The 25,160-nt window shown below is 36.1% G+C and overlaps 1 protein-coding gene across 1 annotated transcript; it reads right to left on the bottom strand.

Moving 5' to 3' along the window:
• Nucleotides 1–1,902: 1,902 nt before the first annotated feature.
• LOC128204780 (probable peptidyl-tRNA hydrolase 2) lies at nt 1,903–25,160 on the bottom strand. The gene is made up of 6 exons (XM_052906184.1): nt 25,056–25,160; nt 23,967–24,056; nt 5,551–5,768; nt 4,961–5,075; nt 4,012–4,123; nt 1,903–3,151 (listed from the first exon to the last, which is right to left on the bottom strand). Exons 1-5 carry the CDS (start codon nt 25,158–25,160, stop codon nt 4,037–4,039), a joined length of 615 nt encoding a protein of 204 aa, XP_052762144.1. The 3' UTR covers nt 1,903–3,151; nt 4,012–4,036.

Raw genomic sequence — 25,160 nt, 5'->3', positions numbered from 1 at the left:
TTCACTAACGCACGTCTGGACTCTTGTAGTGGATTTTGTTACATTCATTAAGTTAGCCAAAGACTGAGTCTTGCATTGATAAGAAATCTTTTACGGTAGACAAATACAAAAAAGATTTATGACCTTCAACTGTGCGAGGAAAAAGCGGTAGTAATGGCTCAATTATCGCTAAAACATACCTTTCCAGTATTTTCTTTAATAGTGTGATATTTAATTATGATCGAAAAAAGGCTGAGACACTGTGTATTGCTGGCTCTTAAAATTCAAAACATTAACTCAAAAACAAGAGCTGTCGTAAGACAGCGCGCTCGACTACGCCGATTTGTCGTAGAAGTGAAAACAATGATGTTATATGTGCCTAAAAAATAAAAAAATAAATCAAATTAAAAAGTACACAAGAACCCCGATGTGACTAAACCGGGGATTTTAATGATTGGCAGAAGAGATTTAATTGCTTTCTTCTATGTTTTGTAACAGAGAACTTGATCCCTTGGGCCCCCCAAACACAATCCCATGGAAATTTTCTATAAATCGTCCTACATATTAAGTTTGTTCACAGTATGTCAACCATAACCTAAGTTGTTTAGTACCAACATGCAATCTATTTTAGTAACAGTGACCTTGACCCTAGGGGGTCAAAATGCAATCCAATAAAAGGTCTCCATAAACTTGACCTATATAACAAGTTTGGTCACACTATGTCAATCACTACACAAGTTATTCAGTACTAACCATCTTCCAATTTTAGCAAAAATGACCTTGACCATAACTCTTGCTGCCCCAAAAATAATCTCATGAAAGATCTCTGAAAAAATCTTCATATAAGCTATACTAAGTTTGGTCGCAATATGTAAAACCTTTAAAGTTATTAAATACTAACCATCTTCCATAAATAGTAACTTTGACCTTGACCTTGATCCTAGGGGCAATTCCATGAAAGGTCTCCATAAACTCTCCCTATATACCAAGTTTGGTCACTACTTGCTAAATAAATTTGATACATAAGGTCACTTTGACGCTGCTCTCCCACCAGCCTGCCCAAACAATGACGCTAGTCATTCAAATAAATAGTTTTCCATTTGTGAAAACCTGGTTAAGAATATAAAAATGTCACTGTCAAAAGAAATAAGAAAAATCAGCAAGGGCCATAATTTTAATGTAGGGTTAAATGGGGTTATGTTACCTTGTTGTAAGATGGTCGACAATAATTCTGCGAAGTATTAAGTCGATTGAAGGGTATAGAAGTATAAAACTTTAACCTGCCCTAAAACTTTTACCTAAGCTCCTTAGTCAATTAGGGCTCACAACTTGTATCAACGATAATATGGAGTTATTTAACATCATTGTGTGATGGTCACGAATAACTGTGTGAGGTATTAAGTCAATTCAGTGAAGGATAAAGAAGTTATTAATAAATATCCCAACCTGCTCTTTAACTTAAGTCTAAGTTCCATAGTCAAGCAGGGGCCAAAATTTATTTAAAGGATAATATGAGATTATTTAATTTCATTATGTGATGGCCCTGAACAACTGTATGAAATATTAAGTGAATTGAATGACGGGTATTTGATTTATAAGTAAAAAAACCCAACTTGCTCTAAAACTTTAACCTGCCCTTTAACTTTAACCTAACTTTTAAAGTTAATCAGGGGACATAACTTGTATTTAGGATAATGGAGTTATGTTACCTCATTGTGTGATGATCCTGTACAACTATGTAAACTATTATGTGAATTGAATGAATGGTATTGGAGTTATAAGTGTAAATTCCAACTTTACCTAAAATTTTAACCCGACGCCGACACCGACGCCGACGGTGGGGCGAGTAGTAAAGCCCTCCTTATTCTTCAAATAGTCGAGCTTATTACGTGGCATGGGAGATTATAAATGAAATACTTTGGTTTTAAATAGTGTTTATTTAATCATGAAAAGTAACACCATCACAACTTTAACAAATAGTTTACATCATTAAATATAGTTGAAGCGTAATCAAAAATTTTAAATGTTAAGTAATATCACTGAATTTGTGTTGAATATTTCAGTAATGCTTTGCGTTTGATTCAGTCAAGTATACAAGTAAGTTTTCAATAACAAGAACGCCGCAGAGCAAACCAACGCTTGTCGGTTATTTGTTTGACTCATCATTAAGTATGTGATGTTTATTTGAAGCAACATGTGTACCAAGTTGCAATTTACAGGAGGCTGGATTTCTCTTAATTACTTAAGGTTTGTTCGTATTGTCTGTAGCAGCATACGTACCAAGTTGCCATTGACAGAACGCTGGTGTCACTTAATCAATCAAGGATGTTTTCGTACGTTTTTGCATTAACATATGTACCAAGTTGCAATTAACAGGACGCTGCTTTCACTTAATCAATAAAGGACTTTTGGGGTATTTTCTGTAGCAATATATGTACCAAGTGACAGTTATCAGGACACTTGTTGTCAGTTAACAAAAATGGATCCCTTCCCGTTAACAAATAAAACAACAAGATTGATTACTTCGCCAACTTGTGACAATCCGTGAGAACAAAACAATAGAAGTAAGGTGCTTATTCGCATCATGTTCATTAAATACCTTGAACGGTTTTTTTCTGTTCAACAAATTCAGACAAAAAGGCTTTAAGTGAAATAACATCGACTTTTTTTCGTTGAAAAAACAGACGATCTTAAAATATTGAAAGATAAACGTGGACCATATTTAGTTATAATTCTTCATATTCATGGATTTTAACAAATCAATGACATAGTTTACTGTAATTTACTTTGACATTAAAAACATACCTACTTAGATAAAGTCATGGCAAATAATATCAGTATACATTTGAATAAAATCAACACAATTAATGGGTAGTTTCCATATTAATCATACAATGTATGCACGATGTCAGTAATTTACTCTTTTTTTCTGAATTGCTTACTTTGTTTTACATACTCACTTTTAAATTAGCATTTTTTTCAGTCAAATTTTAATAACAAGAGTATTTCTTTCATCACATATCTGATTGCTAAATTACCTCATTTGACATAGTTGTAAATTGAATCTTATTACTCAAATTTCGCTTTGAAGGTACAATAAAAGATTGTTTTCTGTGACGCCCATTGTGTGTTAGCATACCACATCAACTTTGCAGCTAAGGCTAAAACTGACCTGAAACAAAAATAAAAACATACAAATTTCATAACTCGAGCTATTATTTTTATAGTTTTGAACTGAGCAAATTGTTCAAGACTTTGTTAAAAGTAGCAATGTACTTAACGTCATTTTCGTCATTTTCAAGTCTTGACAACTCATAGGCACACTTTTGATATGCAGTACTTCTTGCAAGTATTAAGTCGAGTGTTTCAGCTGTGCTTCTTTATGTAAGATAACGACGGTGCGTTTAGATTTACGTTTGTTTGCTTTACAACGATTGCGAAGAAACTGATATTGTCTTAGGCTAACTCACACTCGATGGCAAAATTCGAGTCGCCTTGGTGGGAAGCGTTACCCGGAATACGGGTCGCCTTGGTGGGAAGCGTTAACCGTAATGCGGGTCGCCTTGGTGGGAAGCGTTACCCGGAATACGGGTCGCCTTGGTGGGAAGCGTTAACCGGAATGCGGGTCGCCTTGATGGGAAGCGTTACCCGGAATACGGGTCGCCTTGGTGGGAAGCGTTAACCGGAATGCGGGTCGCCTTGGTGGGAAGCGTTACCCGGAATACGGGTCGCCTTGGTGGGAAGCGTTACCCGGAATACGGGTCGCCTTGGTGGGAAGGGAGTGCGTTAACCACTGCACTAACCGGTCAACCTTTAACAATGTACTGAACAATCGGCCCGTCGGCTCAAACTGCTGGTTTTAAGGAAAACCCATTACATGACCAAGAAATGAATCTCAACACAGACAACTTTTACTTCTTATTGTCAAACTTGATGCTTTGGTATTTTTTCGCCTTTCAACTTGCTTTATCATCTGTCTTCCATAACCAATAACTTAATATCAGATACGTGAATTAAATATTGACATCATACCCCGATTGATCCAGACTAAGCCATCTCAGAGTAGCTTTAACTTTCCTGTTATGGAGTCTACCACATCCAGTTTTCCAATGATCCCTAAAACTGTTTGGGAACCGGCTGCTATCTGCAATCATCAGAAATATCATCAGGACATTTGCAATGTTTATTTTCCTTAGTGAAATAAATTTGTTTTGAAATCTTTTTGAAGCGAAAAAAAAAACATAAAAAAGATATCATAAATAATATAATAAGGATAAGTATTGTTCCAATTAAATATTGTACATCGTTAAATGTAGTAATGACGTCAGGAACCATGCCCGGAAAATCTCACAAATTATTGAAATCTCTCAAAATAGCTACCATTATAGGAACATTACCAACAATAAAACACTGTAAATTGGATTTATCATAGAAAAAATGTCTACCACAAACACCACCTTAACACATGGATGCTTTTTTTATAGATTCAGTTTAGTTTAAAAATAAATCATAAAAATTTAAGATGAAATAATTCTTATTCGCCACAATAGTACAATACACCGGTTGCTTAGATCGTTGTTTTAGTTAACAACGTTGTTAACGTCATCGCTTTAACTTTTTAATTTTAACTGCTCTGGAAGGTTAATGGAAACACCTATAATCTGCAGTTCTTGACAAACATTTGCTTTTTCTTTATTTAAAATTCGATAAAAATGTTACTGCGAAGGAAAATTATCTAGTTTAAGCATCAATCAATTTAAAACTAGCTTTCATTATCATAATTTTAATCATAATTCAATATGTGTTTAACATTCACCACTGGCAATTTTTTAGATGTGTAATGGTTTTTTTTCTTGTAGGGTTTTGTGTCTTGCTTTGTGCTTGATTGGGCTTGATCCTTTGAGGATCTGGGATAAAATCTAGGCTATTGGGTTCGGCCTTATGATATCCCTTTATATTTAAAAGCAAAAACAGTTATCACCTGTGTTCTGCCGGCATCATGGACGAGGTAGTTTGGAAGACCCTTAGACTCAGCTTGCTGAGCAAGTGCTTTCAGTTGTGCTGAGTTTTCGGCCTTTAACACTATCTTCGTTTCCCTGAAAGTAGTAGCTTTAACCTTCAAAAGATTTATAAAGCTGATTTCGAGCGATGTTTGAAAATAAAATATTTATTTTTTTGATTATAGATAAATTATATGTTCAGTTTAAAGCTCGTGGATGTTTTTTTTGTCTATTTTGATGAAAGAACATAAATATGTGAGGTAACAAGCAGGCTCGGTGCTCTTCCATTTTTCTCAGTTGGCCTATTGCCACAATTCGACACTCATACTAGCGAGATTGCAAGACATTGCCTCATATGCATACTTAAATGAGCTGTGCATATTATACATTGCAACGTTTTTATATACATGTATGCACAAAGTTGGAAGGTTCTGTACGATTCCGAAACCGACAACGATGACGACACAAAGGCTCTCAAACACGTTTTCGAAATACCGACAAGCTATAAATGATACTCCTATTGTTTTATTGCTTTGTTTTATATTCTTACAAGTCTTTGTTACTCACTCACCCAAACTGTTCCCAAGACAACATCATCTCCCCGAATGTGTCGGCCCGGTCAATCATGATCCTGTGTAGAGCAAGGGCGGCGTGAGCACACTGTGCCCCGACCTTCCCCACCCCCATGTTTAGCTCTGAGTTTACCACCAGAACCATCTTATACATGTCCAGACCCTCGGGAAAATCCCCCTCACTGTCCTCATCCGCATCTTCAAAGTCAAGGTCTTCCTGAAGATATAAATAACTCAAAACATCGGAAACTCGAGGTTTTATGTCGGCCTCCGGCGTCATCAAGTTAGACTGTGGAAACAACAGGGGGCAAGCTAAATAATCAAGAAAAAATCACTGCGGTTTTGTAATCAAAGCCTATTTTGGAGTTGCTTTTATGTGCAATTATGGATTTGTATTTTTCAATAATAGTATTGATTAGTTATATGGTTTTAACAAGCATGCTGTTTAACTGATTGCCAATGGATTGCCATACTGTATAAAGTATGAAGATTCTCAAGAGTAAAGTCATTACATTTAACTCCTGAATTGAATCTAATCCGCCATTTACTTGCATGTTGTTTTCGATGGAAAATGGCCGATGAGTTCCGAAAGCCGTTTAACGGGAAGAAGGTTATCATTTTAGTAGTAGGCGGTGAATTGAACATGCTACCCCTGGGTTGACAGTCACGTACCTTACCACTAGAACATAGTCATAAAAATACAATACAGCAACAGAAAAAAATCGAGTGTCTTGCCTCTATGCTGTAAAAGAGTCAATGACAAAATAAATCCCAAAATAGTATGTAAAATTGATCATTTATCTATAAATGTTAGTGTGAAAACACGGACTGAATGCGTGTAAACTATTGTCCGTATTAATATACCTTTATTAAAGTAGAAGTTTAATGTTATTGACCTTTTCCATAAAAAATATCAGATAATTATAAGGAGCGCTGTATAATATTACCAATTATTAGAACTAGTAAACAATTTATTGTACATCGCGTTTCACGTTAATTACATGAATAAGAAATATACCTCGTATCATATAACTTAAACAAAAGCGGCGTACTCATTATAAAGAACAATGTTAAGCTAATTAAATAAAGGAAATATCTCATCATATAACCTTCCCAACACCTTTCGTTGAACTCGCATTCAGCGATTCTAAGCCTCATTATTACCGTGCGGATGTCGAAAGAAATAATAAGAAATCTTAAACCATATCAACATCAGCCCTTAAATTAACAGTGCAGGACTTCACAAATACCACAACTCATATTTCTGAGCAGTGTTTACTGAGAAATACTGAGGCGGCACACAATTAACTAAGGGGAATAATTCAAAATGAACTGATGATTAAAGTGACACTCCTATTCAAAATCAATACATACCTTTGTATAACAAACATAAACTTCAAGTGATAAACCTTTAACTACTTACTAAATAATGCATTTATGGAAAATATTAATTACTGATAACACGAGTGTAACCGTATATTTGATAGCTGAAAACGCAAATTTTGTTGAATGATTGAGGAGTATTAAAATATTTACTGTATTCTACTTATGCTCGTCTCATAAGGTGGAAATAACATGTTTTCTGCACCTTTCTTTCCAATTAAACTCGGTATCCTTCATAAGAAACATTGTTTTCGACTTTTATTCATCCTTTTCGGTATATTAAAACAATTGTATTAATTGTGGTAAATCTTATTTGGGAGTAAGAGTGCATCTTTCATTAATGTCAAGTTTAAAGTCTATTATGTTTTGTTGATGTAAACTTATTTATTTGTATGCATATCCAAATGACTTCTCTTAACCATCTTAACCTCTTGACCTTTTGTGACCACTGGAATGTAAACAAATGCATTTATCGCAATTACAAAATGTAACAAAACCGACAGCAAATCTAAATTTAGCTCGCACAACATCATTACAAAATCTGCATATCCCGTGACTTTCAATGTTGTTTTAAATACCAATGATTTGCATTTTTTAACTACGAGGTTTTGGTTTAAAAAGATTTCCCGGTAATGCATCTGAAAACACTATTTTATTATTATTTACTTTATGCCATCAAAACTGCAGAACAAATACAGTTATAATATAAACAATATTTGGGTTTTAGTGGGTTGCAAACCCATGCCGGTAAAGTCAAGAAAAGAATAGAAAGAACATCACATGATCCACTAGACCACGAAGATTTTCATTTGTTTAAGTAGAGTTTTGGCTGAAGGGTTCCAGCTCATTGTATCTTAGTTTTAACACTCATAATGATTTGCAACGTCATACACAAACAGTTCATTTTACAAAAAAAGCATGAGCGAGTACCTATCTCCGATTTTTCACTAAACAATATTGATGCTATATATGCTCAGCCGAGCACTTATCTGCCTCATAAGTATACAGTAAGTCACTGGACCTGTTTGGAATTTCGTTGGTAATTCCAAAACATTTCTTTTTAATAAAGCATCGTGTGGCCCTTCGAAATTTAAACGACATTATATTGAACTCTATTTTAGTTATATAGTCTTATTTTTTTCTCTAGTTATTTAATCTTAAGTTGTACTGAGGCTTAACACAATGCTTACAAAATGAGTTTAGTAGTGCATAGAACGATCAATAAAAATGAAAATTGCTTGGAATATGAATTCAGTTATGTTGGGAATAATGAATAAAAGAAGGAAAAAATATTAAGCAACGGGCCTGCTCAGATTTTTTACATGCGTTTGGAAAATACTTTATGTGACGCACATTTACTCATACTGTTGAGTCACTGTGCCAAGGAAGATCAAATCAATGGCATCATGTTATCGAGATGACTTGAAGGAAAGAATACCGATGTGTAATTAATGTTAAAAATATCAAAGAGCCGTAACTATGTAAAAAAATACCGAGCAGAACAGACCGATGCTAATGCACACCTAGCTATTACAAGGTTTTGCGCGGACATACCTTGCGATTTAAAAATCCAATATGGCCGCAAGTCAGTCATCTTGAATGTATTTGAAAAACATTTATATGTAAAGCACATCTACGCATACTGGTTAGTCACAATTCAAGAACCAAAGAAACATTTGCGATAATCTATGGATATTTCAGCTGGACAGGAATGTTTCATGACTCGTAAATGGCACGTTAATACATAAAAGAAGTTTCATATCCGTTTTTTTTAGATTTCGAGCAAACAATTTGCCTGTGACATACGGCTAACACAACAACAAAGGCGGACGTATTTACCATGATTAAGAATTTCACCGCAAAAAATGCTGTCTTCTACTCTGTATAATTCTTTGTATTCTTATGAAACAGTAACTAAAAATTGTGTGTTTCAAATGTTCTTTCGGCAATCAACATTGGCTAAAAATTGTCAAACTTATTCTTGTTTCATATGGCAAATTCGCTTTTGTGTTCTGCTTTGACTATTCAAAATAACGCCTCCATTCTGGACAGTTAAAATAAAATATAAAAGATTCTCACACCAACGGACTAACCATTTCCGAAAATCTAAGTTAGGCTAAACTAGTAAAGGTAACGACATTATTTTTTTTACATTTAACTGTCAAACGAAGTTTTTCCATTTTCTCTCAAAATTTTACTTTACCTTAAAAAGCCTGATCAGAGACATTTTTTCGCTGAATAATCAGATTTACAATATTTTGTGAAGGTTTCTAATAATGTCAGTTTCTGGATCCCGAATTTATAACCATATTCACCCCGACTGTTCGTGAAACATATTCGCTGCCAACGAGACAAAATCAGGCTACGGATATACCTCGAAAAACAGACCAGCTGTAAAAAAGCAAATATAACCTCTTTTTTAGGTGTCATATTACAACGTTAAAATAACTTTAAAAAAAACACTTTTTTTCCTCAGAATTCCAAATACTTCAAGATATACATTATAGAAGAAGAAAGATTATGTTCACGCTTAATACCTACAACCACACACAATAGTTTCTTTCTGCTGGTATTGGAAGAAATCAGCATGATTCCAATTCCAGTTTGATATAAAAGGTTAGGTATCTTTAAAACTTTCATAAATGTTACACAAGTATAACCACGTACAGAAGCAAAATGATGAATATCACTTGTGCTTCGACAGGTCAATTAAATACCTGCAACTTAACAAACATTGATGAGCAATTGCCCACATGGTTAAGATTTACGCTGCTTTCATACATGGTGATCATTTTTGTGCTTGGAATTCCCGGAAATACGATAGTTGCTATAGTTATGGCAAAGAACAGAAGTCGAACTTCAACGGATAATTTCATTTTGTTTTTGTCCATCTTGGATCTACTTCTCGTCGGTGTAAATGTTCCAGGCTTTATGAAAATGTACACGAATAGTTCACGGATCATCGGGAGTTCCAACGTTTGCAAAGCTCACTACTTTTTATACAATTTTCACATTATTGCATCCGCGTTATTGTTTGCTGTCATGGGATTGGATAGGTATATGTGCATTTGTCGAAATAACACCTCCAACTTTATTCACAGATATCCTAAAATTACCTCCGTCACTTGCGTTCTTCTATCGTTGGTTCTCTCTGGAAGACGCATACAATTAGCGGGCCTCAAGGACGGAGGAAAATGTGTTTACGCGGTGCAAAGTCGTTTTAACGTACAAACTATTATTACGTCAAGCGTCCTTTTCAGTGGCTGCGGAGCAATCTTCTTTGCTTATATCAAAATAATTAAACAAATGAGAGCTCGTGTTGTTCCAGTATCGGTGCCGCCAAGTGTGTGTTTGCCATCTACAAGCAGTGCACCTTTACCCCCATGTACGAAAGGAGAAAAAAGAAAGGGAGCCACCACATCTCGTGAGGCAAACTGCACCGATACCATACCCCAGTCGGTAAAAGTAATGCAAACTCAGTCCAACATCAACGAAAGATTACCACCTTTAATGAAAAACACAGCTAAACAACCTGAATGTACACAAGGAGCAAAAAGAAACGGAGCCAGCACATCAATGGAGGCGACCTGCATCGATACAATATCCCAGTCCGTAAATGTATCCTTTACTCAGACCAACATCAAAGAAAATTCACCAAACTTGATGGGAAACAATTTAAAACAAACCAGAAAACCACAAGACACGTCTACTGTACAGAAAGCAAGCATAGATGTACCTAAATCTACAGTGCGCGATTTTCAACGTGGGACGAATCCTCGGCGGGAGCGGCTGTTACGGTCATCAAACGTGCTCATCGTCATGTCCACAGTGTTCATTGGACTGACAATAATTCCAATGTTTGTAATAATTCTGCTTGAATCATCTATCAAGTCAAATGGACATGTAAAAAACATTTTTTCACTGGTAAATAAAACATACTTCATCAATGCAGTTGTCAGTCCAATCTTGTATTATAAAATGAACAGTTCGTTTCGTGAACAGGTATTAAGGTTGTTTAACTCTAGTTCACGATGATGTGTAGTTATCGATGTTATTGAAATTGTTAAACAACAAAGTTACAGGGTAAAAACAATTGTATAAAGGGATTGTATATATTGCTTAATCGTAATATGTGTATTGAAAAATGTCTTTGTAAAAATTGTTACGTATATTATATAATCATTAAACACTGAATAATATGAAACCTTATTTTATAAGAATACCATGAATACAAAAGATAGATTAAATTAAATATATTTAAAATAGATTAAATAGAATAGTAATTCATATATTAATTATGAATGCTAATTCTCGAAAAATATGTTCAACAAAAATTGTATTATGAGTGAAAAATACATGTTTTAGAACAAGAACTATCGTTAGAGAGCGTGCACGACTATATACCGCGTTTTCTTAGAATGAATACAATGATGTAATATGTGCTTGTCAAAGCGATGAAAAGTTCTTTAAAAGACACGCCGCAATGCGACGAAACCAGGTGTTTAATGATTGACAGGAGGACTGCATTTTCTATTTTTATTAATAACAGTGACCTTGACACCAGGGGCCCTAAATGCAAGTACTCCATAAACTCTTCCTACATACAATTTTTTTTCGCAATATGTCAACCCTAGCAAAAGTTATGCAGTACAAAACGGTAATCTTATTTAAGTTTAAGTGACCTTGGCCTTTACCCTTAATGCCAAAACCAAATTCCATGAAAGGTGTCCATAAACTCTTCCTATATACTAAGTTTGGTCGCAATATGTCAACTCTAACTTAAGTTATCTAGTACCAACCGTGTTTCTATTTATAGTAACATTGACCATGACTCTTTGGGCCCCAAACGCATTCTCATGAAAGAAGTCCTTAAACTCTTTCTACATACCAAGAGTGGTTACAATATGTCAACCCTAAATAAAATCATTCGATACCATATGCGAGTTTGACGCCTCCCTCAGGCCGAACCACCCCAACAACGACATACGTCATACTGATAACCAGGTTTCACATTTAGAAAATCTGGTTTAAAATTTATAAAAAAATGCCTGTCAAACCTCAACAGCAATATATATAAAAGAAAAAACAGTATCAATCTAGGGCCATTATTTGTACGCAGCCAGGGTAAATATGGAATTATGTAACCTAATTCTGTGATGGCTCTTAACATTACTTATTGTCTTACCTCTCTTTTTCAGTTGAGTATAATTTAGCTTTTAAGTGAAATGTTTTATAAAGCAACAGAAATTTTGACATTTAAAGTTAATATATGTGATGCAAACTTCATTATGACGTTCACACTAAATTTAGCTTATACTTTAAATGCATTTCATATCATTCTAGGGGGGGGGGGGGGCAAAAATGTCAAACAAGAGCACCGCCTGCGGGTGCTGACCGCTCGTCTGATTTTATCCTTTTACAGTTTATTTATTTTATATTAAACATTTGATAGTGATAGGTATTCGAAAGTTTGAAAGTGAATTAATGTCTTTTACCAAAAACAACAACAGGCGAGACACAACATCTTTAGGGTACAATGGACAGAAGGGTATTAGAAGAACAAGTTGCCCTAGTTTCAAAATGATAGCTTTGATAGTTTCCATGTAAATGACCAAAACGCAAAACTTAACCAACGCTTCCTCCGACAACCACGACGACAACAATCTTGTGGCCACAACTTACTTTCTCCTTCCCAGGACTGAGTCATCTCGTGGTCACGATTAAGTTACGTTATGGCCATGACTCGGTAACTCGTTCCAATTGTTTAGTATGTCGTGGCCACGACTGATTATCTTGATCCCAGGACTTAGTTATGCCGTGGCGACGACGGATTATCTTGTTCCCACTAGCTAGTTATGTCGTGGCCACCTAGCTATTACAAGGTTTTGCGCGGACATACCTTGCGATTTAAAAATCCAATATGGCCGCAAGTCAGTCATCTTGAATGTATTTGAAAAACATTTATATGTAAAGCACATCTACGCATACTGGTTAGTCACAATTCAAGAACCAAAGAAACATTTGCGATAATCTATGGATATTTCAGCTGGACAGGAATGTTTCATGACTCGTAAATGGCACGTTAATACATAAAAGAAGTTTCATATCCGTTTTTTTTAGATTTCGAGCAAACAATTTGCCTGTGACATACGGCTAACACAACAACAAAGGCGGACGTATTTACCATGATTAAGAATTTCACCGCAAAAAATGCTGTCTTCTACTCTGTATAATTCTTTGTATTCTTATGAAACAGTAACTAAAAATTGTGTGTTTCAAATGTTCTTTCGGCAATCAACATTGGCTAAAAATTGTCAAACTTATTCTTGTTTCATATGGCAAATTCGCTTTTGTGTTCTGCTTTGACTATTCAAAATAACGCCTCCATTCTGGACAGTTAAAATAAAATATAAAAGATTCTCACACCAACGGACTTACCATTTCCAAAAATCTAAGTTAGGCTAAACTAGTAAAGGTAACGACATTATTTTTTTTACATTTAACTGTCAAACGAAGTTTTTCCATTTTCTCTCAAAATTTTACTTTACCTTAAAAAGCCTGATCAGAGACATTTTTTCGCTGAATAATCAGATTTACAATATTTTGTGAAGGTTTCTAATAATGTCAGTTTCTGGATCCCGAATTTATAACCATATTCACCCCGACTGTTCGTGAAACATATTCGCTGCCAACGAGACAAAATCAGGCTACGGATATACCTCGAAAAACAGACCAGCTGTAAAAAAGCAAATATAACCTCTTTTTTAGGTGTCATATTACAACGTTAAAATAACTTTAAAAAAAACACTTTTTTTCCTCAGAATTCCAAATACTTCAAGATATACATTATAGAAGAAGAAAGATTATGTTCACGCTTAATACCTACAACCACACCCAATAGTTTCTTTCTGCTGGTATTGGAAGAAATCTGCATGATTCCAATTCCAGTTTGATATAAAAGGTTAGGTATCTTTAAAACTTTCATAAATGTTACACAAGTATAACCACGTACAGAAGCAAAATGATGAATATCACTTGTGCTTCGACAGGTCAATTAAATACCTGCAACTTAACAAACATTGATGAGCAATTGCCCACATGGTTAAGATATACGCTGCTTTCATACATGGTGATCATTTTTGTGCTTGGAATTCCCGGAAATACGATAGTTGCTATAGTTATGGCAAAGAACAGAAGTCGAACTTCAACGGATAATTTCATTTTGTTTTTGTCCATCTTGGATCTACTTCTCGTCGGTGTAAATGTTCCAGGCTTTATGAAAATGTACACGAATAGTTCACGGATCATCGGGAGTTCCAACGTTTGCAAAGCTCACTACTTTTTATACAATTTTCACATTATTGCATCCGCGTTATTGTTTGCTGTCATGGGATTGGATAGGTATATGTGCATTTGTCGAAATAACACCTCCAACTTTATTCACAGATATCCTAAAATTACCTCCGTCACTTGCGTTCTTCTATCGTTGGTTCTCTCTGGAAGACGCATACAATTAGCGGGCCTCAAGGACGGAGGAAAATGTGTTTACGCGGTGCAAAGTCGTTTTAACGTACAAACTATTATTACGTCAAGCGTCCTTTTCAGTGGCTGCGGAGCAATCTTCTTTGCTTATATCAAAATAATTAAACAAATGAGAGCTCGTGTTGTTCCAGTATCGGTGCCGCCAAGTGTGTGTTTGCCATCTACAAGCAGTGCACCTTTACCCCCATGTACGAAAGGAGAAAAAAGAAAGGGAGCCACCACATCTCGTGAGGCAAACTGCACCGATACCATACCCCAGTCGGTAAAAGTAATGCAAACTCAGTCCAACATCAACGAAAGATTACCACCTTTAATGAAAAACACAGCTAAACAACCTGAATGTACACAAGGAGCAAAAAGAAACGGAGCCAGCACATCAATGGAGGCGACCTGCATCGATACAATATCCCAGTCCGTAAATGTATCCTTTACTCAGACCAACATCAAAGAAAATTCACCAAACTTGATGGGAAACAATTTAAAACAAACCAGAAAACCACAAGACACGTCTACTGTACAGAAAGCAAGCATAGATGTACCTAAATCTACAGTGCGCGATTTTCAACGTGGGACGAATCCTCGGCGGGAGCGGCTGTTACGGTCATCAAACGTGCTCATCGTCATGTCCACAGTGTTCATTGGACTGACAATAATTCCAATGTTTGTAATAATTCTGCTTGAATCATCTATCAAGTCAAATGGACATGTAAAAAACATTTTTTCACTGGTAAATAAAACATACTTCATCAATGCAGTTGTCAGTCCAATCTTGTATTATAAAATGAACAGTTCGTTTCGTGAACAGGTATTAAGGTTGTTTAACTCTAGTTCACGATGATGTGTAGTTATCGATGTTATTGAAATTGTTAAACAACAAAGTTACAGGGTAAAAACAATTGTATAAAGGGATTGTATATATTGCTTAATCGTAATATGTGTATTGAAAAATGTCTTTGTAAAAATTGTTACGTATATTATATAATCATTAAACACTGAATAATATGAAACCTTATTTTATAAGAATACCATGAATACAAAAGATAGATTAAATTAAATATATTTAAAATAGATTAAATAGAATAGTAATTCATATATTAATTATGAATGCTAATTCTCGAAAAATATGTTCTACAAAAATTGTATTATGAGTGAAAAATACATGTTTTAGAACAAGAACTATCGTTAGAGAGCGTGCACGACTATATACCGCGTTTTCTTAGAATGAATACAATGATGTAATATGTGCTTGTCAAAGCGATGAAAAGTTCTTTAAAAGACACGCCGCAATGCGACGAAACCAGGTGTTTAATGATTGACAGGAGGACTGCATTTTCTATTTTTATTAATAACAGTGACCTTGACACCAGGGGCCCTAAATGCAAGTACTCCATAAACTCTTCCTACATACAATTTTTTTTCGCAATATGTCAACCCTAGCAAAAGTTATGCAGTACAAAACGGTAATCTTATTTAAGTTTAAGTGACCTTGGCCTTTACCCTTAATGCCAAAACCAAATTCCATGAAAGGTGTCCATAAACTCTTCCTATATACTAAGTTTGGTCGCAATATGTCAACTCTAACTTAAGTTATCTAGTACCAACCGTGTTTCTATTTATAGTAACATTGACCATGACTCTTTGGGCCCCAAACGCATTCTCATGAAAGAAGTCCTTAAACTCTTTCTACATACCAAGAGTGGTTACAATATGTCAACCCTAAATAAAATCATTCGATACCATATGCGAGTTTGACGCCTCCCTCAGGCCGACCCACCCCAACAACGACATACGTCATACTGATAACCAGGTTTCACATTTAGAAAATCTGGTTTACAAATTATAAAAAAATGCCTGTCAAACCTCAACAGCAATATATATAAAGGAAAAAAAACAGTATCAATCTAGGGCCATTATTTGTACGCAGCCAGGGTAAATATGGAATTATGTAACCTAATTCTGTGATGGCTCTTAACATTACTTATTGTCTTACCTCTCTTTTTCAGTTGAGTATAATTTAGCTTTTAAGTGAAATGTTTTATAAAGCAACAGAAATTTTGACATTTAAAGTTAATATATGTGATGCAAACTTCATTATGACGTTCACACTAAATTTAGCTTATACTTTAAATGCATTTCATATCATTCTAGGGGGGGGGGGGCAAAAATGTCAAACAAGAGCACCGCCTGCGGGTGCTGACCGCTCGTCTGATTTTATCCTTTTACAGTTTATTTATTTTATATTAAACATTTGATAGTGATAGGTATTCGAAAGTTTGAAAGTGAATTAATGTCTTTTACCAAAAACAACAACAGGCGAGACACAACATCTTTAGGGTACAATGGACAGAAGGGTATTAGAAGAACAAGTTGCCCTAGTTTCAAAATGATAGCTTTGATAGTTTCCATGTAAATGACCTAAACGCAAAACTTAACCAACGCTTCCTCCGACAACCACGACGACAACAATCTTGTGGCCACAACTTACTTTCTCCTTCCCAGGACTGAGTCATCTCGTGGTCACGATTAAGTTACGTTATGGCCATGACTCGGTAACTCGTTCCAATTGTTTAGTATGTCGTGGCCACGACTGATTATCTTGATCCCAGGACTTAGTTATGCCGTGGCGACGACGGATTATCTTGTTCCCACTAGCTAGTTATGTCGTGGCCACCTAGCTATTACAAGGTTTTGCGCGGACATACCTTGCGATTTAAAAATCCAATATGGCCGCAAGTCAGTCATCTTGAATGTATTTGAAAAACATTTATATGTAAAGCACATCTACGCATACTGGTTAGTCACAATTCAAGAACCAAAGAAACATTTGCGATAATCTATGGATATTTCAGCTGGACAGGAATGTTTCATGACTCGTAAATGGCACGTTAATACATAAAAGAAGTTTCATATCCGTTTTTTTTAGATTTCGAGCAAACAATTTGCCTGTGACATACGGCTAACACAACAACAAAGGCGGACGTATTTACCATGATTAAGAATTTCACCGCAAAAAATGCTGTCTTCTACTCTGTATAATTCTTTGTATTCTTATGAAACAGTAACTAAAAATTGTGTGTTTCAAATGTTCTTTCGGCAATCAACATTGGCTAAAAATTGTCAAACTTATTCTTGTTTCATATGGCAAATTCGCTTTTGTGTTCTGCTTTGACTATTCAAAATAACGCCTCCATTCTGGACAGTTAAAATAAAATATAAAAGATTCTCACACCAACGGACTTACCATTTCCAAAAATCTAAGTTAGGCTAAACTAGTAAAGGTAACGACATTATTTTTTTTACATTTAACTGTCAAACGAAGTTTTTCCATTTTCTCTCAAAATTTTACTTTACCTTAAAAAGCCTGATCAGAGACATTTTTTCGCTGAATAATCAGATTTACAATATTTTGTGAAGGTTTCTAATAATGTCAGTTTCTGGATCCCGAATTTATAACCATATTCACCCCGACTGTTCGTGAAACATATTCGCTGCCAACGAGACAAAATCAGGCTACGGATATACCTCGAAAAACAGACCAGCTGTAAAAAAGCAAATATAACCTCTTTTTTAGGTGTCATATTACAACGTTAAAATAACTTTAAAAAAAACACTTTTTTTCCTCAGAATTCCAAATACTTCAAGATATACATTATAGAAGAAGAAAGATTATGTTCACGCTTAATACCTACAACCACACCCAATAGTTTCTTTCTGCTGGTATTGGAAGAAATCAGCATGATTCCAATTCCAGTTTGATATAAAAGGTTAGGTATCTTTAAAACTTTCATAAATGTTACACAAGTATAACCACGTACAGAAGCAAAATGATGAATATCACTTGTGCTTCGACAGGTCAATTAAATACCTGCAACTTAACAAACATTGATGAGCAATTGCCCACATGGTTAAGATATACGCTGCTTTCATACATGGTGATCATTTTTGTGCTTGGAATTCCCGGAAATACGATAGTTGCTATAGTTATGGCAAAGAACAGAAGTCGAACTTCAACGGATAATTTCATTTTGTTTTTGTCCATCTTGGATCTACTTCTCGTCGGTGTAAATGTTCCAGGCTTTATGAAAATGTACACGAATAGTTCACGGATCATCGGGAGTTCCAACGTTTGCAAAGCTCACTACTTTTTATACAATTTTCACATTATTGCATCCGCGTTATTGTTTGCTGTCATGGGATTGGATAGGTATATGTGCATTTGTCGAAATAACACCTCCAACTTTATTCACAGATATCCTAAAATTACCTCCGTCACTTGCGTTCTTCTATCGTTGGTTCTCTCTGGAAGACGCATACAATTAGCGGGCCTCAAGGACGGAGGAAAATGTGTTTACGCGGTGCAAAGTCGTTTTAACGTACAAACTATTATTACGTCAAGCGTCCTTTTCAGTGGCTGCGGAGCAATCTTCTTTGCTTATATCAAAATAATTAAACAAATGAGAGCTCGTGTTGTTCCAGTATCGGTGCCGCCAAGTGTGTGTTTGCCATCTACAAGCAGTGCACCTTTACCCCCATGTACGAAAGGAGAAAAAAGAAAGGGAGCCACCACATCTCGTGAGGCAAACTGCACCGATACCATACCCCAGTCGGTAAAAGTAATGCAAACTCAGTCCAACATCAACGAAAGATTACCACCTTTAATGAAAAACACAGCTAAACAACCTGAATGTACACAAGGAGCAAAAAGAAACGGAGCCAGCACATCAATGGAGGCGACCTGCATCGATACAATATCCCAGTCCGTAAATGTATCCTTTACTCAGACCAACATCAAAGAAAATTCACCAAACTTGATGGGAAACAATTTAAAACAAACCAGAAAACCACAAGACACGTCTACTGTACAGAAAGCAAGCATAGATGTACCTAAATCTACAGTGCGCGATTTTCAACGTGGGACGAATCCTCGGCGGGAGCGGCTGTTACGGTCATCAAACGTGCTCATCGTCATGTCCACAGTGTTCATTGGACTGACAATAATTCCAATGTTTGTAATAATTCTGCTTGAATCATCTATCAAGTCAAATGGACATGTAAAAAACATTTTTTCACTGGTAAATAAAACATACTTCATCAATGCAGTTGTCAGTCCAATCTTGTATTATAAAATGAACAGTTCGTTTCGTGAACAGGTATTAAGGTTGTTTAACTCTAGTTCACGATGATGTGTAGTTATCGATGTTATTGAAATTGTTAAACAACAAAGTTACAGGGTAAAAACAATTGTATAAAGGGATTGTATATATTGCTTAATCGTAATATGTGTATTGAAAAATGTCTTTGTAAAAATTGTTACGTATATTATATAATCATTAAACACTGAATAATATGAAACCTTATTTTATAGGAATACCATGAATACAAAAGATAGATTAAATTAAATATATTTAAAATAGATTAAATAGAATAGTAATTCATATATTAATTATGAATGCTAATTCTCGAAAAATATGTTCTACAAAAATTGTATTATGAGTGAAAAATACATGTTTTAGAACAAGAACTATCGTTAGAGAGCGTGCACGACTATATACCGCGTTTTCTTAGAATGAATACAATGATGTAATATGTGCTTGTCAAAGCGATGAAAAGTTCTTTAAAAGACACGCCGCAATGCGACGAAACCAGGTGTTTAATGATTGACAGGAGGACTGCATTTTCTATTTTTATTAATAACAGTGACCTTGACACCAGGGGCCCTAAATGCAAGTACTCCATAATCTCTTCCTACATACAATTTTTTTTCGCAATATGTCAACCCTAGCAAAAGTTATGCAGTACAAAACGGTAATCTTATTTAAGTTTAAGTGACCTTGGCCTTTACCCTTAATGCCAAAACCAAATTCCATGAAAGGTGTCCATAAACTCTTCCTATATACTAAGTTTGGTCGCAATATGTCAACTCTAACTTAAGTTATCTAGTACCAACCGTGTTTCTATTTATAGTAACATTGACCATGACTCTTTGGGCCCCAAACGCATTCTCATGAAAGAAGTCCTTAAACTCTTTCTACATACCAAGAGTGGTTACAATATGTCAACCCTAAATAAAATCATTCGATACCATATGCGAGTTTGACGCCTCCCTCAGGCCGACCCACCCCAACAACGACATACGTCATACTGATAACCAGGTTTCACATTTAGAAAATCTGGTTTACAAATTATAAAAAAATGCCTGTCAAACCTCAACAGCAATATATATAAAGGAAAAAAAACAGTATCAATCTAGGGCCATTATTTGTACGCAGCCAGGGTAAATATGGAATTATGTAACCTAATTCTGTGATGGCTCTTAACATTACTTATTGTCTTACCTCTCTTTTTCAGTTGAGTATAATTTAGCTTTTAAGTGAAATGTTTTATAAAGCAACAGAAATTTTGACATTTAAAGTTAATATATGTGATGCAAACTTCATTATGACGTTCACACTAAATTTAGCTTATACTTTAAATGCATTTCATATCATTCTTGGGGGGGGGGGGGCAAAAATGTCAAACAAGAGCACCGCCTGCGGGTGCTGACCGCTCGTCTGATTTTATCCTTTTACAGTTTATTTATTTTATATTAAACATTTGATAGTGATAGGTATTCGAAAGTTTGAAAGTGAATTAATGTCTTTTACCAAAAACAACAACAGGCGAGACACAACATCTTTAGGGTACAATGGACAGAAGGGTATTAGAAGAACAAGTTGCCCTAGTTTCAAAATGATAGCTTTGATAGTTTCCATGTAAATGACCTAAACGCAAAACTTAACCAACGCTTCCTCCGACAACCACGACGACAACAATCTTGTGGCCACAACTTACTTTCTCCTTCCCAGGACTGAGTCATCTCGTGGTCACGATTAAGTTACGTTATGGCCATGACTCGGTAACTCGTTCCAATTGTTTAGTATGTCGTGGCCACGACTGATTATCTTGATCCCAGGACTTAGTTATGCCGTGGCGACGACGGATTATCTTGTTCCCACTACTTAGTTATGTCGTGGCCACCACTGATTATCTTGTTCCCACTACTTAGTTATGTCGTGGCCACGACTGATTATCTTGTTCCCATAACTTAGTTATGTCGTGGCCACGACTGATTATCTTGTTCCCATTACTAAGTTATGTCGTGGCCACGACCGATTATCTTGTTCCCATGACTTAATTATTTCGTTGGTCACGACTGATTAGCTTGTTCCCATAACTTAGTTATGCCGTGGCCACGACTGTTTATCTTGTTCCCATTACTTAGTTATGTCGTGGCCACGACTGATTATCTTGTTCCCACGACTTAATTATGTCGTTGGTCACGACTGATTATCACGTTGCCACGACTTAGTTATGTCGTGGCCACGACTGATTATCTTGTTCCCAGGACTTAGTTATGTCGTGGCCACGACTGATTATCTTGTTCCCACTACTTAGTTATGTCGTGGCCACCACTGATTATCTTGTTTCCACGACTTAGTTATGCCGTGGCCACCACTGATTATCTTGTTCCCACGACTTAGTTATGTCGTGGCCACGACTGATTATCTTGTTCCCACTACTTAGTCATGTCGTGGCCACGACTGATTATCTTGTTCCCAGGACTTAGTTATGTCGTGGCCACCACTGATTATCTTGTTCCCACTACTTAGTTATGTCGTGGCCACCACTGATTATCTTGTTCCCACGACTTAGTTATGTCGTGGCCACGACTGATTATCTTGTTCCCAGGACTTAGTTATGTCGTGGCCACGACTGATTATCTTGTTCCCACGACTTAATTATGTCGTTGGTCACGACTGATTATCTTGTTCCCACTACTTAGTTATGTCGTTGGTCACGACTGATTATCTTGTTCCCAGGACTTACTTATGTCGTGGCCACGACTGATTATCTTGATCCCACGACTTAATTATGTCGTGGCCACGACTGATTATCTTGTTCCCACGACTTAATTATGTCGTTGGTCACGACTGATTATCTTGTTCCCATTACTTAGTTATGTCGTGGCCACGACTGATTATCTTGTTCCCATGACTTAGTTATGTCGTGGCCACCACTGATTATCTTGTTCCCACGACTTAGTTATGTCGTGGCCACCACTGATTATCTTGTTCCCAGGACTTAGTTATGTCGTGGCCACGACTGATTATCTTGTTCCCAGGACTTAGTTATGTCGTGGCCACCACTGATTATCTTGTTCCCACTACTTAGTTATGTCGTGGCCACCACTGATTATCTTGTTCCCAGGACTTAGTTATGTCGTGGCCACGACTGATTATCTTGTTCCCACGACTTAGTTATGTCGTGGCCACCACTGATTATCTTGTTTCCATGACTTAGTTATGTCGTGGCCACGACTGATTATCTTGTTCCCACTACTTAGTTATGTCGTGGCCACGACTGATTATCTTGTTCCCACTACTTAGTTATGTCGTGGCCACGACTGATTATCTTGTTCCCACTACTTAGTTATGTCGTTGGTCACGACTGATTATCTTGTTCCCACGACTTAGTTATGTCGTTGGTCACGACTGATTATCTTGTTCACACGACTTAGTTATGTCGTGGCCACCACTGATTATCTTGTTCCCACTACTTAGTTATGTCGTGGCCACGACTGATTATCTTGATCCCACTACTTAGTTATGTCGTGGCCACGACTGATTATCTTGTTCCCACGACTTAGTTATGTCGTGGCCACCACTGATTATCTTGTTCCCATTACTTAGTTATGTCGTGGCCACGACTGATTATCTTGTTCCCACGACTTAGTTATGTCGTGGCCACGACTGATTATCTTGTTCCCACGACTTAGTTATGTCGTGGCCACGACTGATTATCTTGTTCCCACTACTTAGTTATGTCGTGGCCACGACTGATTATCTTGTTCCCATGACTTAGTTATGTCGTGGCCACGACTGATTATCTTGTTCCCACGACTTAGTTATGTCGTGGCCACGACTGATTATCTTGTTCCCACGACTTAGTTATGTCGTGGCCACGACTGATTATCTTGTTCCCACTACTTAGTTATGTCGTGGCCACGACTGATTATCTTGTTCCCACTACTTAGTTATGTCGTGGCCACGACTGATTATCTTGTTCCCACGACTTAGTTATCTCATGCCAGCACATACGAAGTCGTGGGAACGAGTAAGTAAATTCAACCACGACACAAGTCGTGGCCTTGAGATAACTTAGTCATGGGAACGAGATAGTAAGTAGTGGCCACGAAAAACTAAGACGTAGAGAATCAAAAACAAGCTGTGGCCAAGACATTCTTAGTCGTTGGAACCAGTTTATAAGAAAGCTTTTGACCACAAGAATTATTTTACACGTTTCAACTCTATGCAATGGAATGTTACCTCTAATATTTACACGTTTCTACTCTATGCAACGGAATGTTACCTCTAATATTTACAAGTTTCTACTCTATGCGACGGCATGTCACCTCTCATATTTACAGTTTTAACTCTATGCAACGGCTTACCTCTAAAGGACTGTCTAAGTTTTTATCTTGATTCTCTATGATCCAAGCAGCTGCTAGATCAGCATTGTAATTTCCTGTGTAATAACATCCCTGAAAAAAAATCAAACAAAGCATTAAGGACAAGACTGAGTGGCATTTCTGTACATGCTGATGAAAGAGTGGGTATATTTTGCTTCGACAACATTTTAACTTTTATTCAAACTTCTTTCATAAAATTAAAAATATTGAAAAAAGCTTGTTTCTTGATTTTAAAACAGCTCTTTGAAAATGAATGATTATCGGTAAACTACCTTATGATCTCAGATCAATGAATGTGCCTCTCATTTAGTGTCATTTTATATCCATATATAGATAATATTCATTAGATAAGATTTTAATGTCGAATTACAGATGCTTTACTATTTAAGATAGTTCTTGTTGTTATTTGTTAAATGATTGTGTAGGTAAAAGCTGTGCATAGCTTATGTTTTAAATGTTACATGAAATCCGACAATAAACAAATATAGACATGAAACAAAAATATAGTTGTAGTGTTATTTAAGGCTTTCTGACCAGTTTCCAGTCACATGTAGATATAAGCAGAGTTGAAGAAACAGAGAAAGACACTCGGAGAAGAGCTAGCTCATCAAAGAGACCAATTCGTGTGAAGCACAAATGAGAGAGAGTTTTCCGGTGTTTAACCAGTGCAAATCATTTCAAATAGTCGTGAAGTATTAGAGAATAACTGAGTCCAAACATTTTAACATCTCTCTATGGGGATGTGGTCTGGGATGCAGCCCGGACAATTGTCAATTAAGTTTATTTTTGTTAACCAAGTCAGACAAGTTGGTTTCCTCGAGGTACTCCGGCCTGTTCCGAAACACAAGACCACAGTCACATACAAGTAAGTGCCAATTAGAGTGATCAATATTACGTTGTTAAATCTTGCTTCCTAATTGTTCTTACAAAATATAAGTTTAAACTATTAAAATTAACATTCTTTTTTTATATATTTTTGAATATGATCCCACTGCTGTAGATATAATACGATAAACCAAATTCACATATTTGTTTATGATTATGATGTATAATATATATATATATATATACCTTGATGGCAGCGTTTCTCGAAAAACCAAGTGTAAGTAGTGTAGTGACGATTTCTTCTTTAGCTTGAAAACTTGGCCCTTGAATAAAATAATAGTCATCAAACAT

Source organism: Mya arenaria, chromosome 10 (assembly GCF_026914265.1).
Source record: "Mya arenaria isolate MELC-2E11 chromosome 10, ASM2691426v1".
NCBI classification, from domain to species: Eukaryota; Metazoa; Mollusca; class Bivalvia; order Myida; family Myidae; genus Mya; species Mya arenaria.
The sequence above is the reverse complement of the archived record's forward strand: the minus strand, read 5'-3'. Positions and strand labels throughout refer to the sequence as shown.

Excerpts from the sequence above, each read along its gene's own strand:
- LOC128204780 (XM_052906184.1), bottom strand. The coding sequence starts at position 25,160 with ATGTTTGATGACTATTATTTTATTCAAGGGCCAAGTTTTCAAGCTAAA. Across the intron at positions 5,076-5,550 it reads TTGTCTTGGGAACAGTTTGG|GGAAACGAAGATAGTGTTAA; the intron begins GTGAGTGAGTAA and ends TACTACTTTCAG. Across the intron at positions 4,124-4,960 it reads ATGATGCCGGCAGAACACAG|ATAGCAGCCGGTTCCCAAAC; the intron begins GTGATAACTGTT and ends TGATGATTGCAG.